The following is an 18,052-nucleotide window of genomic DNA, read 5'->3' as shown; positions in this document are numbered from 1 at the left end:
ATAAATTAAATTGCCTTTGCAGTTTTTGTTTGAAATCACTGACTCTAAACACTTACTGCCTGCCCTGTTCTCTAGCATCAGTAACAGTGTATCTTCAGCCCCTATGAAGGAATAAGCTTCATAACACATAAAAAGACTTCTTGAAAAAAGAGGCTGTCTTGCTTTTTGTCTAACTGGCATCATCACATCAAATAAAAGTATGGTATTCTGTGGCATAGAAGGCTCAAGCTGTTACTTGTCTTCTGCCAGCCTTTGCTATCTTACGCTGTGCACTGTTGGGTGGAGTGACATTCTGCTGTGTAATGTCTTGTGCCCAGGTAATCAGGCTCATCCAAATTGGGGTATTCACAAACAGGGAACAAAGATACAGCTCTGAATTTGTTGTCATGCTCTCTTCTTTGTTCCTCAGTTCTCTGTGTGCTTTTTAACATCTCACCAACTCTTACCTCTGGAGTTTTAAATGGAAAAAAAATTAGGTTAAGAAATATCAACCAGAACAATTGTGTTTGAGAAACATTTTTTAGCCTGATCTTAAATTCATGTGTGAGTTCCACAGTGTAATATCAAGAGCTGAACTGTGTTGTGAAACCAGCATGAAATTTTCAGATAAAAAAGGAGAATTGAATAGTGCTGTTACTGAAAGGATTGACCTTCAGAGTTTGTGCCGAAGTGGTGAACATAACAAGCGGGTTGGTTATTGTTTGCAGAAGATAACCTCTCCATGAATTCAGCTGTTACCTAGTGCTTCTCTGCATTTTTGGTGAACAACCTTTTACCAGCCAGTGTTCTTTTAAGCTTTTAATTGGCATTTTCTGGAGTTGTTGATTTGTTTCCCCTTCTATATGTGTGTTCTCATCATCGTCATCTGCTAGCTAGACAAGAATTCAGCATTTGAAATCTGTGGCTTTCTCTTCCATTGTCAAACTCAGTAAACTTCTTATTTATTGCACAGTATTTTTTTTTTTTTTTACCATCCATTTCAGAAGGTGTTCTAACATACTTGCCATTGGTCCATCTGTCTATCCTGTCAGTGGTCAGAATAGGCAAGAGGGGATCTGCCCTCCTGTAGTCAACCAGTTAAGCATCTATAGCTTTCTTGGGAGAGGGAGGACCCTGTGAGGGTTATGTTTCCACACAGTGATGGTAATTGTGGGGAAATTGTTTTATTAGTGCTGTGCATTAGTAGCTTTTGGTTCATTCCAGCTGCCATTCAGAAGGAATGTGAGAATTGTCTCTTATTTCATGTTGTACCCCATTGTCCTTTCCAGATGTCTCCAAAGCCTTCCTTACAATCTTGGGGAAGGTGGCTGTATGAAATCTTTGTTAGGTTGTCTTATTTGTATGTTATGATTTGCCCTAACATACAGGTTGCTTTTCTTCTCCAAGAAATTTTTAGTGCCTATTAATAGACAATAAATGATAGGCAAGTTGTAGGATGTGGTGGTGGATAAATCTGTTTTCCAGATGTGATGAACACTTGTCTGAAGCTACTTAATAGAAGTTTTGAGCCAGAATCAGACTCCTGAGTTGTTCATTCTCTACTTACTTTTCATATCATGCATATGCATGTATTATCTTGTTACAAAGTTTCTCAGCTCTTTCCTTTGAGCTGAAAGGCAGCTTAGGCAATGCTTTTTCTTTATTTGTGGGTTCTGCTGGTTTTAGTGTTGATTTTGCAAACTTGTGTAGCTCTGCATTGCTGCACCCAGGTTGTCTGTATTTAAATCATGTGCATCTCAGGGGCTGTAGTTATTGGGTTGAGAGCAGAGTGTTTTGACGTGAGCATAGGCACATGTCTCCTTATGCCTCACGGGCAGAGCAGTTGAGCATCTGCAGTTCTTTGCAGCTCAGAGAGCTGATAAGGTACAAGGGCTCAGCTTGGACAGCTGCTAAGTAAAGAGCATTCTCAGTCATCTGATAAAGCTATAAGTGGTTTGGTCAGCATTATATAGGAGATCTGTGCCAAAAAAACCAGCAAATCTTGAATTCCTGCATTGGGGCTCCAAATTTAATGCTGCTGGGGACCATACTAATAATATACACCTTTCCTTAGCATTTCTTATGATCTAAAGGAAATGATGTGGGAATTCTAGAGGAAATAACTGTGCTCACTCAAGGCATCAATCAGGTTGGATCCACTAGCATTGTCCATTTTGTGCTTTGGAGTTTGCAAGTGAAATGATAAAGAAGGAAAAAAGGTGCACACTTGAATGGTTGTTAAGTGATTATGCAAATATGCAAGGCAGCAGAAGTAAGTTTGCATAATTGTCTTATGACATTTTCTAATTTTCAAAATCTTAATTTTGCAACCCGATAGTACTACTTTAAAATGGAGGAGGATCTATGTGTAAAATTCTATTTACTTCACATGCATCTGAATGCTTCCATAAAACAGCCTTCAGTAAAGCAGCTTGGCACCCTGTTCCAACCTGAAGACGTATGTAAGTACTACCATAATGATCTTTGGAGCCAGAGTTTACAGTCATTTAATAATCTTTGCTGGACCTTTCTGATTAATTGCTTATTAAATCCACATATGCTTTTGCTGTGCAAAAGACTTGTAAAATAGTTCCAGAGTTTTAATGAAACTCTTTAGTAAAAGTTGTTTGCTTTGAGCCTGCTATGTCATGATTTCTGTTGATTCTCTTAATTCTTACGTTATAAGAAATAATGACCAATCATTCCCTATTTCCTTCTACACGCCATGCCAGTTTTATAGACTTGTATCATATCTTGCCTTATTTCTGTCAGTAGCCCTAGTTCTTGTCTTAGCTCTGCAGAAAACGTTCCAAGTCACTGATCATTCTTTTCAACATTTCTGAAACATTTCCAGTGCTGCGGCATCCTTTTCTATAAGTTGTGATCAGTCTAATGTAAAATTAGAGATTTATGAATACCATACATGTGTATAATAATGTAATAGCTTTCTTGCCTTTTTGCTTTACTAGAACTTTGTTTATCTAATTTAAATTGTTGTCTTTTATGGACAGTGTTTTGCTTTTATTAAATATGATCTTTTGTTGCTGTTATTCACAGATCTTTAAGGTATTACTGTTATTCATGAATCTTTATGGAAGGTTTTTTACAGCAGATTTTTGTCACATCAGTTTCATCCTTTTTTGGAGTCCTGGGGGACTCCCCTAGTGGTTAAACTACAATTCTGTTATCAAAACAGCTTTTATTTTTTATCTGTCTTTTTTTTAGCAGTCTATCCATAAAACAACCTTCCCTCCATTTGAGGACAATTTTGCTTCTTTAGTAGCTTTTGTTGATAGACCTGATCTGAAATCTTACAAGAAAATCATGTATGTTTAATTAGGTAGATCATCCTTGCCTCTTTTATCATTAACTCTTAGAACATGGCAGAGCTATTTGAAGGAGGCAGTTCATCCTCATCACATCATGCTTGTCCACAAATATTACTCTTTATTATTGTTTCACTGGTTGTCTTCTGTTGAAGTGTAGTCACTTCTCCATAGGGCTGCAGGTCACTTCCCAGATGTGCTTTATAACCTCAGGGTCCTGTTAAAACCGTCTGTTCCTCAGGTGCTGATGTACACAGTGAGCTGCATGCTCCAGTTGGTAGCTTGGAGTGTTTGAGTTTATTTGGAACTCTGGGGTTCCCTGAACTGGATGTTTTGCTACTATTTAATAATTTTTTATTTTTGTAAGACTAGATTACATTTCAGTTTGAAATGGTTTACGTAGCTTTATTAAGCTACACAATATCAGTTAAAAAAATAAATGTACTGTAGTGATTACTGATGATTATGGCTCATTTATCTTTAGGTGGTGAAAACTGTTGGTCTTCGTGAAGTCTGGTTTTTTGGGCTGCAGTATGTGGACAGCAAAGGCTACTCAACTTGGTTGAAGCTAAATAAGAAGGTAAAAATTCCCACATATTTAGCCAAGTGTACAATTTGAATATATTTTATAAGCTTTGCTGATTTAATATTATAAGTGAGGTATAGCTGACTTCAAATTTAATTGAAAAAATTGTTTTTCATGTGCTTTAAATGACAAAATAGTGTTAGGTTGGATTAATTATAAAGAATATGCAAAGCTGCATCAATATTTAATTTGAGGAGATAGTTTCCAGTACTGTGGAATGCATGCATGCATTAGGAAAACTTGAATTCATATGATTGTCCCATTTTCATGTAGCAAAACATAATAGAATTATTGTTTTGCAGTTTTGGCATGTATTCAGGAAGTATTTGAGCTTCAGGAATTTGTAGACATACAGCTATGAATCTTTAAATAAGGCAAAATAATCAGCTTCTAAATTTATGGTGTCTAATAGGTAGATTGTAGGATAATTATTTTTCTTTTCCAAATGGTGTTGAGTACCTTGAGTATCTCCTAGTTACTGAGAACTTGGTCATTTTCCTTTAAACTGTATTTATGAATTGGAATGGTCACTCCTTATTTTATTATTTGCTGTCAGATTATTTGTCACTGTTTAGAATGGAGATACTTGTTTTTTAGTTCAACCTAATCAAGAGTACCTTTCTTATCCTCAATATTATGAGGCAAATTGGAAGAGTTTTAGAGCAAGTCCCACTGTCTACACTTACTTAATCTTTGCTTCTCCTCTGTGGTAAATCCAGTGAGTTAAACCTGCTGACAACTAAATCTGTGTCCTAGAATTTGATGTATCTTGCTTTATATACAATTAACATTGTAGTGCTGCAGATACTTTAACTGTAATGGCTTGTCTCAAGTGGTTGGAGACCATGGGACTTATTGCATTAGATATGAGAAATACAGAATACATTGCTCTGTGTAAACCTTTAGCAAGTTAAGTTTCTGGTACAGTTCAGAAGCAGCTGAGGGTATGCTCATTTTTTAAACTTTAAGACAGTTATTTATCTCTTCTTAAAAAAACTGGTGACATTTTATTCTGAAATGCATCAAATTAACTCTCACTTTTAAATTACTACTTACGTATTTTCAGTATATGCAGATAAAATCTGGTAAAGAATAGATGTGCAAATAAGATTTTATTATGGTGAGCACAGCTAATTTTTCACTGGTGAGATGAAATGCGTCTGTAAATAATGCACAATACTAATGAAAAGTGAGCAAAACTTTTAAAACTGACATCTCAAATGTTGAATATGTATGTAGTTATGCTGTTTTAGGTGTCTAAAAGGTTGTATTTTTATTATATTCACAGTTTGAGACTTCCTACAAGTCAAGCAAATAGATACATCATTTTATGCATAACAAAGAGGTTTAGTGGGGCTAATAGCACACATAAAACATACATCCCAGTTCAAGCACTTTATTACACATTGTGTGAACTGGGATGCATGAGAATTATTTTACTATGAATGTACATTTTAACAATTCCTATTTTATGTTAAAATTAGTTTAGTTTTGAGCATAATTGATGCTGCAAGTTGAGCACAAATTAAATCAAATTCTACATAAAAACAAGTGTTTGTTGAAATCTGAAGTAGAGGAAGTCTTAAAGCCATATCTGATTTCTTTGCAGAAATCACAGTTCTAATGCATATCCATTCTTCTACAACAATAGCAGAATTAAAGGAATTAAGGCTTTTGCACAGGAAGAAAGCAATTTGTATTTGTTCTAATAGTTAAAAGACTTTCAAAAGAATCCAACTTCACATTCACATTAAAGAAATGTGCTGAAGTTCTTGCTAAAGTGCCATTGTTGGACCCTAATTTATTACTTCCTGCAAATCATCCTTGGATATAGTTTTCATGTTTTTAATGCCTATTGCAACTTCTTAGTTTCCAGGTCTTTACTGTGATAAATAAAAATTCACACAAGCCTACCAAAAAGAAAAAAAAAAAAAATCTCTTAATCAGCCTTTAAGTATCATTTCAAAATTATCTGGTTTATTCAAATTGATGTACTTGTTTGCACCATGTGAACCTTTCAGTGAGTTTTACAGTGAACTTGTTAGGAAGTTTTGGGTTTCAGTGTAGAGGAGCTAGAGTGTTAAGTACTATTAAATCACATTTAATTTACTATTTAGTGCTCTTTTTTTCTCTTTATTCCTCTCCGTTAGGTAACACAGCAAGATGTACGGAAAGAAAATCCTTTGCAGTTTAAGTTCAGGGCCAAGTTTTTTCCAGAGGATGTATCTGAAGAATTAATTCAAGAAATAACTCAGAGACTTTTCTTCCTGCAAGTCAAAGAGTCGATCTTAAATGATGAAATATATTGCCCACCAGAAACTGCAGTTCTTCTGGCTTCTTATGCTGTCCAGTCCAAGTATGGAGATTACAGTAAGGAGATCCATAAACTGGGCTACCTGGCCAATGACAGGCTTCTCCCACAGCGGTGAGTGAGATGGGGTTTGCACCATTTTGCACATAAATTTAACCATAGTACATTTTTTATAAATAAAATATTAAGTGATAACTTGCATTTAATGGTGGTTTTCTTAGAATTCCTCTTTTTGCTAGTAAAAATCAGAGATCCTCATTTGGATTTTAAATTACAAAGAAGCATCACAGCCGCAGGTCTCTTGAGATGTATTTCCTGTCCACAAACAACTGCACAGATTTTGTTGAACACATTTCCAAAGTACTCTAAAATCATGTGATGTTATTGGAGGCCTGCTTCTGCTAAATTCAAATCAAAATACTTCAATATAGACATAACTAAAATTCATTTGACTCTCATTTTCTTCAGTTTTCATGTTTTTGTACACATTTCCTGGAAGTAAGCGTACTACAAATAAAACATATTACAGTGCTTTAGTACAACACAAATTCATATACTTAAGGTGTTCCTTTTCAGTAGACAAATGCTCAGATGATTTTTTTAATTGTCCTTTAAAACAGTTTCTCCAGAAACACTTGAAATGCTGGGTACAAGGAATGAAAGCATAATAAAGTTATCATATGCATTTGATTTCTTACTGCATTACTACACTGAAAGTTCTAATAGGCCAAAATGGAATTCCATCATTGCAACCTCTTGTAGATTAATCATCAAATAGCTTTCTGAACCTGCTTCCCTATTGATTTTATTAATAAAGGAAAAATAAAAAATCCCCAAAAAACACAAAGAAACCTCTCACCAGGGTTGTCTCCTAACTTGTTGTAAAGTCTTACTTTTTCTTTCAAATGACAGCAGAATGAAAGCTTGAATATATCTTTGCACAACGAGAGATTAATTTGCAGCATTGTTACCAGATGATTCTATAGCATTTTCAGCTGTTGTAAATGTTACATTTTATGACTTAGCTGAGGTATGCAATGGTGTGACTTTTATATTACAAAGAATATAGAATACCAAGAAAAACGAGATTTTCACACTATCTTAGAAGGGAATTTGGTGAAATATAAAGTTTCTGTTTCTGTGCTGTAAATATGAGCAGTATATAGGAAGTAATCTTTTAAGGGTATTCTGTTAAAGCATATGTTGTGCTGTGCAACATAAGTGGTAAAGTTTGTCAGTGTCATTTAATAGCAACAATTTCTATTCACAGTGTGTTAGAACAGCACAAACTGACAAAAGAACAGTGGGAAGAAAGAATACAGAACTGGCATGAAGAGCACAGGGGAATGTTAAGGTAATTATGTAAAAAATGTTCACTGCACCTGTCATTATTATTAGGATGTATTTTGGGAGGTATTTGTTTGGAAACTGGCTTTCTTTTATTCTGACCAGGGTAGGTAGTTCTGAAAGACTTCCATGAGAGTTGAGTTTCCAGTTGGGTGGTTGGTTTTACCTACATGATTTCTGGTAAGGCTGTTAACTGCCATTGTCCACAGTTGCCTGCCTCTAAAATACCTTTTAGTATTTCCTTAGCTCATGGGGCAGAAAGATAAAGTGCAATGATTGGACTCTACTTGGATATTAGGGTGCAGAGCTCTTCAAAGTATCTGAGTGAAACTATTTTTGAGAGAGATTTAATTAATAACTGAATTTTACCCCAGCTGTTTATTCTGCAGTTCCCTTATTCTTACAATGTGCTTATGATTTGTTGTCTAAACTATACCAATTTTTCTTCTTCATCAGGGAAGATTCTATGATGGAATACCTTAAGATAGCACAAGACTTGGAAATGTATGGAGTCAACTATTTTGAAATAAAGAATAAAAAAGGAACTGAATTGTGGCTAGGAGTTGATGCTTTGGGTCTGAATATTTATGAGCACGATGATAAGTAAGTGGGAAATACTCATTTTGCAGTGCTGTCCTAGGAGTTGCTATCTGAGATTGCACACCCCCCCTTACTGTGTGTTCAGTAAGATCTGGCAAAACAAGTTCTCCTTCTAATCTATGTAAGAGGTAGAATAAGAGAGAGAGAGAGATGTTAACTGCTAGAATGTTTGAATTTTAAAGATTAGGGATGCAAAAGAAGGGAAAGGAAGAGCAGTTCTATGGTAATTTAAATATGCATTGCTGTATATAGATTGCTACAGATAGACCATCTTTATATGGTTTCTTCCTGTACCTTTCACTCACAACATTCCCTTTGGTCAGGATGAAAAGGATATTTTAAAGCTGAGCAATGTAGTTAATGAGAAACTTTTGTTGGGAGCCATGACAAGTATTATAGATGTTGGAGCATGAGAAACTTTATATATTTAAAAATGAAACCTTTTAGACACCAAAGAAAATAGATCATTTATGTGTCCTGATAACAAGATCAAATAATCTGTTCTACCTGAAGAGGGAAAAGCTGAAATGTAGAAAATATGAAGCATTTAGAAACAGAACAACAGACTTGTTCTTTTCTTTCTTTACTGGCACTTGTTAGTAGTATCTGATGTCAACAGACTGTTCACAGTGATTTAAAGTTACACATGATGTGTCAAACTGCAGATGGGAGCAGTCAACTTTAGATGTATATACTCTGCACCAAAATTCTGTAAGCCTTAATTGCCATTAGATGGCAATATAACTCCTGAAAGCAGGAAATATTCAAAATGTTCAGATCAGATTGAGCTATGAGGCAATTTTTGGCATTTCCTGTCTGCTGATAGTTAGCAATCAAATACTTAAATATTTTCTGGTATTTATAATTAAGATAATCTGAATTGAAAAAGCTTCTGTGCTGACAGAAAAAATATTTACTGTTATGTAGTCGATGCATAACGTTGTAATAATTTCTGAATTTATTTTGCTTAAGATGCAAGGGAAATAAATTTAACTTGAATTCTGAAAATGTGAGAACACAAATCTCAGCTAAACAGATACAGCATGACTGAAGGTTACTGTAATTTCAGTATTTGAAATGTCAATTTCTCACATTTAAATAGTTACTCTTTCAAGTGAAAATACAGTTACCAATGCCATATAAAGAATGACTATATGATCAGGATGTTTAGCATCTAGGCAAACTAGTAGAATAATTCACAAATCAAAATGCCTTTTGTTACAATGCTGTGTAATTTATAAAAATGTAATTAATTTGATGGAATATTTGTAAAAAGAAAAATCTGCCAAAATATGCTTGAACTGTTGAATGTTGACATTAAAACATAATGTTGTAAATGTAATATTCCTTATATGACATAATCCTTATTGAATTCATACATATATGCAGTGCACATCCTTGCTGCTTCTAATGAGAGCTTCTTCTCTTTGAAGGCTGACACCCAAGATTGGTTTTCCTTGGAGCGAAATAAGAAACATTTCTTTTAACGATAAAAAATTTGTCATAAAGCCAATTGACAAAAAGGCCCCTGTAAGTAGTGTGTACAGTAGTATCACTTGCTATATGAAGGGATTTAAACCTTCAGGGACTTGCTCTGGCATTAAAACATGAGTAAATATTGGTGACATTTATTACTTGTACTGGTAGAATAGTCAGTAACCAGAAGAAAATGTTCATTTTGAAATATGGTATGTTTATTTTCTCTCTTTTCATTCTGTTTTGATACCTCTAAATTGTTGGGGGATTTAAAGTTAGCTAATACTTTGTGCTGTGTTGCAAAGATAGGCTGAGATGCTAAATTCTCTACCTCTTTCCACCTCTGTTTTTTTTTTGGTTGGTTTGTTTGTTTTTTTTATTGCAACAACACATTTCATGAGACTTTCTAGATCAAGTTACTTCAGAATAGAATAGAACATTTTTTACATTTTTAAACAATTTTATATAAACAAACTAATTTTGGAGTATTCTAGGTGCAATTTTGAATTTATCTTAGTAGTTTCTGACGTAACTAGATTTATAGATTATGGTGTTTGCTTGCACAAAATATCAAAATACTTGTTAAGTGTTCATTTAACCGATGCCAGAATGCAATAATGCTTTCAATCTTGTTCTAAGTGTATTTTTTTAGGTTAATGGATATACTGGAATTACTTTTTTCCTAGGATTTTGTTTTTTATGCACCCCGTCTGAGAATTAACAAGCGAATTTTGGCACTGTGTATGGGAAATCATGAATTGTACATGAGGCGGAGGAAACCTGACACAATTGAAGTGCAACAGATGAAGGCCCAAGCTAGAGAAGAGAAACATCAGAAACAATTGGAAAGGTAATTAACAAACTTCCATGAAACAGAAAAAAATGCTACCTTTATAAGAAGTCATAGAGTATCGTATGTCTTAGAATTCTAGAAAAGAGAGAACTGCTTTTCTTTCTGCACTATGTAGGCAGGTTTGTGAACTGGCATGGCTCCCCTCTCTTAATATAAAAGCGTTACCTATTTTGAGCTTTCAGCACAGTAATAGTAGCTGTACCTTGTTCCCCGTTATGTATTTTGTGCAAGTCTTACCCCTCTGTTGTTTGATTCTTAGAGAATTTTATCCTCTCTGGGTGCACCCTTAAAGCAAGTTCCGTGAAGAATGTCCTGGCTTACCTTTTGTGTATTTAAAAAACACTGTTGCCATTTCTAACCCAGATGAAACATCATGCCTAAAATGCAGATATAATTGTGGATTTACCTGGCTGAACCATACCCAAGGTTGATTATCATTTCTGTTCGTAAATTGTTTTTCTCTACAGTGTTTTGAAGCAGAAACTGAATTAGAAGACATTTAAAATTGTCCCTCCCTGCTAGCTGAGTAAACTGAAAAATTGGCTACCTCCATCCAAAGAGTAGCAGTTAATATATTGGAGAGTAAAAAAACACTTTTACTATTTTTTTTTCAGGGCACAGTTAGAAAATGAGAAGAAAAAAAGGGAGATAGCAGAAAAGGAAAAGGAAAGAATAGAGCGTGAAAAGGAGGAATTAATGGAGCGCTTAAGACAAATTGAGGAGCAAACAATGAAAGCTCAGAAAGGTGAGGTCATAGATTTCTTAAATCGTGTGACAGTATTTAGTTTAGTTGGGTAATTCAGTTCTACAATTCTTTTTGTACGTCAGTGTTTTGTTACTTTGTGGTGGGGAGGCTGTTTCTTTTACTAATAGTGACAAGAATTTAATGGGTTTTATTTGATAGGAGAGATTATTTTCCAGTATTTAAATGATAATGTGCATGCCTTTGTCTGTATCTTTTTAATATAAAACCAATTTCTAATATAGCAGAAGTTTTGATTTAGTAATAAGAAATTTAATGCATATATGCAGTCCAACTCAGAATTATGAAATGCTTAAAGTGCTGAACACCTGGACTTGAAGGGAGCAGGGAAATTAGAGGGAGAGATTTGAAGTACTTTCTCTAGGATTTTTTTTAGATTTAGCTTTTAATTTGGAAATTCCTTGTTCCTTCCTCATTTCCTATTCCCTTGTAAGATTTGAGAAATTGAAAAGTAAAGTCTTGTCAGACCTGAGTGACAAAACATATAGTTTCACCACAGATCAGTTTTCTGTGTTTAATCACCCTGTAGAGTCCCTGCTTCCATGACTTCCCAGTCCCTCCTCTCCATGTTTTTGGTTTTTTTTCCCTACTTCAGGGTTTGGTTCACATTTATAAAAATTTTGTTGCTCCTTTCTTTTCTTAACTGTTGTCTTGAAGCATCATAAAGAGAATCACTGATCAACTTATGCAAATAAATTACATATGCCTGGCACTGCTCTCCAGCTCTACCCCTGCATTTTTAGTCTTTCTATGCAGAACAGGTTGGATACATCCAGGCAATTAACACACTATGGAATGCCATGGAATTGTTTAGGGAGAGCTGTTTCACCCAGGTCAAAGCAATGTCAGGGTGATTCTGGAGTTTTGTCAATACACATTTTCTCATAACTTTGTGAGCAATGTATCCTAATTTCTGATGAAATACAAAATGTTAATGTGTTGTTGGTCTTTTTAGCCTTCTATGCATACGTGGGCAAGTATATACATGGTCTGTGTTAGTTTTGTGTTCTCCATCTTTATGGGAGGATTTGTTTGAGTAGTGTTTTTAAATAGTTTTGTGTTTTATTTAATTTCTGGATTATGCATTTGTAGAACCCCAGATACTTGTGATGCTGTTAATTTAATTTTATAACTGAAGTAGTAGTAGGCCTGGGAAAACAACTGAAGAATAGTGGTTACATTATTTCTTAAAACTAGAAGTGCAAAGATGAAGCATGTGTCAGCATACCTGGAGAGGTGCTTTTATAGTATTAAAGCTTATGGTGAAGGCAAATGGATTGTTGGTAAAAATGAGCTCTGAGTAAGCTCAACAGCTTTTCTTAGCTTGAGTCTTGGTTAGTGTTCTAGGCTACTTCATTTTGGTCATATTACAGCTGGTATCTGTGATGTATGTGAGGAAGAGGTAGGTAGTGATACCTTGTCTGCAAACTTTGTTCTTGGTCTTGTCAGAGTTAGAGGAACAGACTCGGAGAGCTCTGGAGCTGGATCAAGAGCGGAAGCGTGCGAAAGAGGAAGCAGAGCGCTTGGAAAAAGAGCGTCGAGCAGCTGAAGTAGCCAAAGCTGCTCTAGCCAAGCAGGCAGCTGACCAAATGAAGAACCAGGAGCAGCTAGTAAGAAACTTGGGGTTTTTTTCCTCACAATAGGTTAAAATTGTAAAAGGCAGTTGAAGATTTAGCTTTTACCCTTGTTTATATCAAATGAAGAAGTATATTGAAACACAGAAGTACTTGAGATACTGATAGTGTTGTGGGAACTGTTTTAGAAAACTGCATTAGACTTGCCACTACATTGCAAGACAAAAATAAAACTCTGGATCTGTAGGAGATTAAAAGATGACAGCTGCCTTTCAGACTGGCAACACTCATTACATTCTCTTTCTAATAGTCTCAGGCTTATCCAGCTGAGAACAAGAGTAGCTTCCTTCTACAGCCCATTGGGAAGCCTGTTCTCTGAGGCAGGTCTGTTCTGAAGCTTGATGGTTGTGGGGGGAAGTTAGTGACACTGGGGTTTGTTGGGGTATTTTTGTTGCTTTTCCCCTTCCATTGCCAGTATTTGCAGTGTCTTCTCATATTCTGTCTTAGACCACTTATAATTCAAGAATTTGGGCATAATAATCAACTAAGGCATGAAAACAGAAGACATGATTTCTCAACTGTAAATGAGCTTTTGATCTTCTGTAAAGTTAGTATATAATTCTGGTGACAATATTTACCTTAATAGTACTGAGATTATGATCCAGGGCCATAATCATAATGGTGGGACCACTGAAGTTGTATGATACTGAAACAGCCTTGAAATGCTAGTTTGTAACAACAGCTTGCTGTTTTCCAGCAAGCTTTGGAAGTGCAAAAGATAATTTTTTTTTTTTTTTCTGGACTTACTTCTGTTAGCCAAGTGTACCCTCTGTAATGTATGCTTAAAATTTCTATTTTTCACAGAGAAGTGATGGATGGTAACTGACTCTTGTCAGGCTGGATCATAGCAAAGGCTCTGCTTTCTTCTACTGCAAAGCCAGGCTGATACCAAATTAAAAGTTCTACTTTGTTCTTCTGTTTGTTTCAGGCAGCAGAAATTGCTGAATTCACAGCCAAGATTGCACTTCTAGAGGAGGCCAAGAAAAAGAAAGAAGAGGAAGCTTCAGAATGGCAGCACAAAGTAATGAGCCCATTCTGTGTGAAGTCAGAACTTCAAAGAAACTAAGGGAAATGAGTGCAGAAATCTCACCAGAAGTCCATGGGATCAAATTTCCCTTAGGCTTCAGAAAAGTTTTTCTTAAAGGTTTTTGTCCTCCAATCTACTGAAGCCAGCCTATGCTTCTGTTTAACTCATTTCTTGATATTACATAGTCATGAAGTGGGGGAAATTCTCATCACAAAGATGTGGTCAAAGACTAGAAATGGCTTCCTTTTGTGTGGTGATGAAATAGATTGGAGCTTTGTGTTAGAGAGGAAAACACCTCAGGAGGGATGTGTATAAAATCATGAGATGTGATGGAAAGATGAACCAAAACAGTTTAACAAAGGCATGTGAAATGCAGCTGGACAAAAATTTAAAGCAAAGTAGTATTACTTCATGAAATCTATAATTAGCTATGCAGTGTGAATAGTTACTGTGCATGGGTTCCAAAAGGTTTTGAACAAATTTTCGTAAGTTCTGGTTAAGTATGAAATTTGAAGACATCTGGGATATGGGATATCCCTGAGCCTTAAGTTTCAGGAGGCTAGGAAAGCTGCAAAACAATTTGTATTATTGCCCTATTCTTTCACTTTTCTCTTGTCTACTGCCAGAAATAGCTGGACCCTAGTACAGCTTATTTTGAGTCATATCTGGTTTTTACTCTGTGTCTCTATTTGACAATTTTCAGTGTGTAAGCTAGTCATGTCCCTTAAAAAGAAACAGCCATGTGTCTTGAGAACATCTCAAATATTTATTTTTATTTTTCTGACTCTTGATAAATCATTTTAAAAGATGCTAAATGCTGTTTACTGTATTCAGGCTTTTGCAGCCCAAGAGGACTTGGAAAAGACCAAAGAAGAATTGAAATCTGTGATGTCTGCTCCTCCTCCACCTCCACCCCCACCTGTTATTCCTCCAACAGAGAATGAACACGATGAACATGATGAGAACAATGCTGAAGCCAGTGCAGAACTGTCTTCTGATGGTGTCATGAATCACAGGAGTGAGGAAGAACGGGTAACAGAAACACAGAAAAATGAACGTGTTAAGAAACAGCTCCAGGTAATGAAGATTCATAGTTGTATCAGCACAATTCAGGCTTTGGGTTTTCATCCTTCTTTTATAAGAAATTTCACTGATGTTATGGTCTGCCAAGGAAACAGCTTCTTTATCATTTATTACCAATTTACCAACCAATATCATTCATAGTGTTCTAAAAGTAGAATATATAGAAAGATTGGATGTAAAATAGTGCTTTATAGCTTAAAAGTGTGAGTATACTGTTGCATTAGCCAGTAAGCATTTCTAATAATTACGTAATTTCCAGAACTCTGCGTGTTAAAACACAATGCTTTCCTTTTTCAATACCAAAACTGCATTAAGTGGTATGAACAGATGCTTGCTTGGTAGTATTTGTAGTCACTCACAGGTGTTGTAAATGCAAAATCTCAAATTGCACGCACTTTGGATTACTCTTATTTCATAAAAACTGAGCAATTCCTCCCAGGCTGTGTCTTACTCCTCAAAGCATAATAATCTATAGTAGTGGTAGCCCTTTTTCTGGTTACAAAATGTTTATTTGGGAAGAAAACAGAAGAAAAGAAAAGCTGCTACTTTTTCTGGCACCATTGTCTTAGTAGCATGTGTGTGTATTATTCTTGCTTGGTCAGTCACTGACCAGATCAGGGAGATAAGCCTTTAGTTAAACAAAGATTGAAAAATTCGGTGGTTTTCCTGCTTTATCCTACTGTTCACTTTCTTCTTGGATTTTATGGTGAGGCTTTTTTTTTTTTTTTTTTATAGTTTGATGCTTACACTCATGTAAGGAAAGAATCATATGCTCTCCTTATCTTTCCTTCTGCATTCCTTTTGATAGACCTCACAACTTGTGTTACTGGGGAGTACAACAAGCATTCCATAGGTTGGCATTTAAGAAATTTTTATCCAGATTGCAGGATAGTTGTTATCAGAAACTCCAGAACTGTTAAAGCATTCGTCAAAGCACTTAAATTTAAATGTTTTATTCAACAGGCTTTAAGTTCAGAGTTGGCTCAAGCCAGAGATGAAACCAAGAAAACACAAAATGATGTCCTTCATGCTGAGAATGTTAAAGCAGGCCGTGATAAGTACAAGACTCTCCGGCAAATCCGACAAGGCAATACAAAGCAGCGTATTGATGAGTTTGAAGCAATGTGAGAGCTGGTATTTTGCTATATGTTCCTCGTAAAGCTGAACCACCAACAGAGAAAAAAAGCAGGCCTTTGCAGATTTGATGGATTGCACCCCACTTTGCCAAAGCACTTAATACCAGGTTGACTACAGTGACTAGAAGACAAATTTAGGGGAAGCTATTCAACAGTAAGGCAGTCTGTTGACCCTAGGTTTTGGGTGGGGGGAGGGTATGGAGGTTATTAGCAGGTTTTTTCCTATTGTATTTTCAGTTTCATTGTTTATTTGGGTTTTTTTCCCTCCTTTGGAAACAGATGTGAAGTATATAATGACTGACAAGTGTATATATTGCTTAAACAATAAGAAATAGAAGAATTGAACTGTACCTAAACTGAATAGGTACAATTAAAGTACAAATTTTGAAATTAGTTTTCAATGTAGCTACTCCATTAAGAGTTTGATATTGCTCACTTTCAGTTTTGGTTGGTTTTTTTCTTGTTTCGTTTTGGGGGGCTTTGTGTTTGTTTTGTTTTGTTTTCTCTCCCATGTGAAATTCTTTGGTGTTTCATGTCCTGTCATCATTGATGGTTTTCTTTGCCTACCTGTTCACAAAGGTCTGGATGGCAGGTGGTAGTTCCAGGAAATGTTTTTAAATGGAACACTACCTGTGGGGCAGCACATGGCTGCTGATAGGCGCTTGAGTAAGTATTGCTTTTCCTAGGTGATTCTTTTAGATGTGCAAAATGTTCCAATGCAGCAAAGAGGGAAAAAATAAACAAGCTTAATATGCTATTTGCTTGTAATTATTTTATTTGCAGTAGGGAGACCTGGACCTTTCTGGCAAGGGAGCATATGAAAACATCAGTCCCAGGGAGGGGACACTATCCTACCTCACTACTATGTACATGATGACTGGTCCTTCAAACACCATGAAAAAAACTGTTTAAATTGACTGTCACTACACAGTAATATCAAAGATTTCTAGGAGCCCTTACTCCTAGGATTTTATTTTGGAGTTTATGATGGATTTATAGTGCTAAATACTGTCTAACTGCCTTCTGTTGAGTTTAAATTGTAAAAGCATCTGGTGTGTTTTAAAGCTGTAACCTGTCACTGGTATACTATATTCTGGGAGGGGTGTAGAATGTATGTGTCAGTCAGTTTGAGTTTCAAATACAAAATGGAACTTCCCAGAATTGGAGTAAAAGTGTTTGTAGCTTCAGTTTTCAGTGAAGCTAGTATTTTAATTGTTGTATCTGATGTCAGGTTATTAAGTCCTTTCCCTCTTGAAAAGGAAACCTGTTCTTTTGAGAAATTTGCTTAGAAATTGAACTTTAGTAATAACTTCACAGTTAATGTGGACTTCAGTTACTCCCTATGTTAGAGTACCCCAGTAAATATTGACAGTGGAAAGACTTAGGTTTCTCTGAGGATGGTTCAGCTTTTTTTCTGTTTGATATTATGCACTCATAAATTTACACTTATCTATTAAAATTTGCCATTTTATTAAACATTTTTTTTTCATGCACAACAGGTCTAAATTTCTCATGAACAGTCCGACTAAGTTTGTTTTTTTTATTTTGTGGAGTAGAAGTTTGGCTATGTGGGGTGACATCATGAAAATTAAATAAAGATATGTTAATATATTTTTGGTTTGTGGGGCTAAACATATCTGCTTGACCCTGAAGACTGATGTGCAGATGCTGTGCACATGCTTCAAAATGCTGCTTGGTGGAAGTTGGTGTTTCAACTTGCAGTGCATTGTAAGAACAGTTTTTGTTTCACAGGCTTCATGCACTGAAGCTTAAGCAAATTTTGGAAGTATTTGAACAGTTTGCCCTGGCAGGTGAAATACTGTGCTTCCAGTGAGTTTTCATTTTTCCCTGAAAAGTGTGCACTAACACTGATCCATCAGTTTCAGTGTTGGGGAAAAAACACCAATAAAGATCGCTATTTATAAATCTAC

At 35.6% G+C, this 18,052-nt stretch overlaps 1 protein-coding gene across 2 annotated transcripts in view; it reads left to right on the top strand.

Annotated features, from left to right (window-relative positions):
• RDX (radixin) overlaps window positions 1-17,733 on the top strand; it is a 35,707-nt gene extending 17,974 nt beyond the window's left edge. For both annotated transcript variants that reach the window (XM_079299563.1, XM_079299564.1), the window contains 11 exons: window positions 3,790-3,885; window positions 6,042-6,316; window positions 7,473-7,556; window positions 8,006-8,152; window positions 9,583-9,679; window positions 10,312-10,475; window positions 11,093-11,223; window positions 12,691-12,851; window positions 13,804-13,896; window positions 14,737-14,979; window positions 15,949-17,733. In XM_079299563.1, coding sequence (XP_079155689.1) covers window positions 3,790-3,885; window positions 6,042-6,316; window positions 7,473-7,556; window positions 8,006-8,152; window positions 9,583-9,679; window positions 10,312-10,475; window positions 11,093-11,223; window positions 12,691-12,851; window positions 13,804-13,896; window positions 14,737-14,979; window positions 15,949-16,113 — 1,656 coding nt within the window. In that variant the 3' untranslated portion in view covers window positions 16,114-17,733. The remainder of the gene's footprint in view (window positions 1-3,789; window positions 3,886-6,041; window positions 6,317-7,472; window positions 7,557-8,005; window positions 8,153-9,582; window positions 9,680-10,311; window positions 10,476-11,092; window positions 11,224-12,690; window positions 12,852-13,803; window positions 13,897-14,736; window positions 14,980-15,948) is intronic.
• The last annotated feature ends 319 nt before the right edge of the window (window positions 17,734-18,052 follow it).

The sequence above is a fragment of the Erithacus rubecula genome (genome assembly GCF_903797595.1).
Source record: "Erithacus rubecula genome assembly, chromosome: 1".
NCBI lineage: Eukaryota > Metazoa > Chordata > Aves > Passeriformes > Muscicapidae > Erithacus > Erithacus rubecula.
Note: the sequence above shows the minus strand (reverse complement) of the source record. Positions and strands in the feature narration are given on the sequence as shown.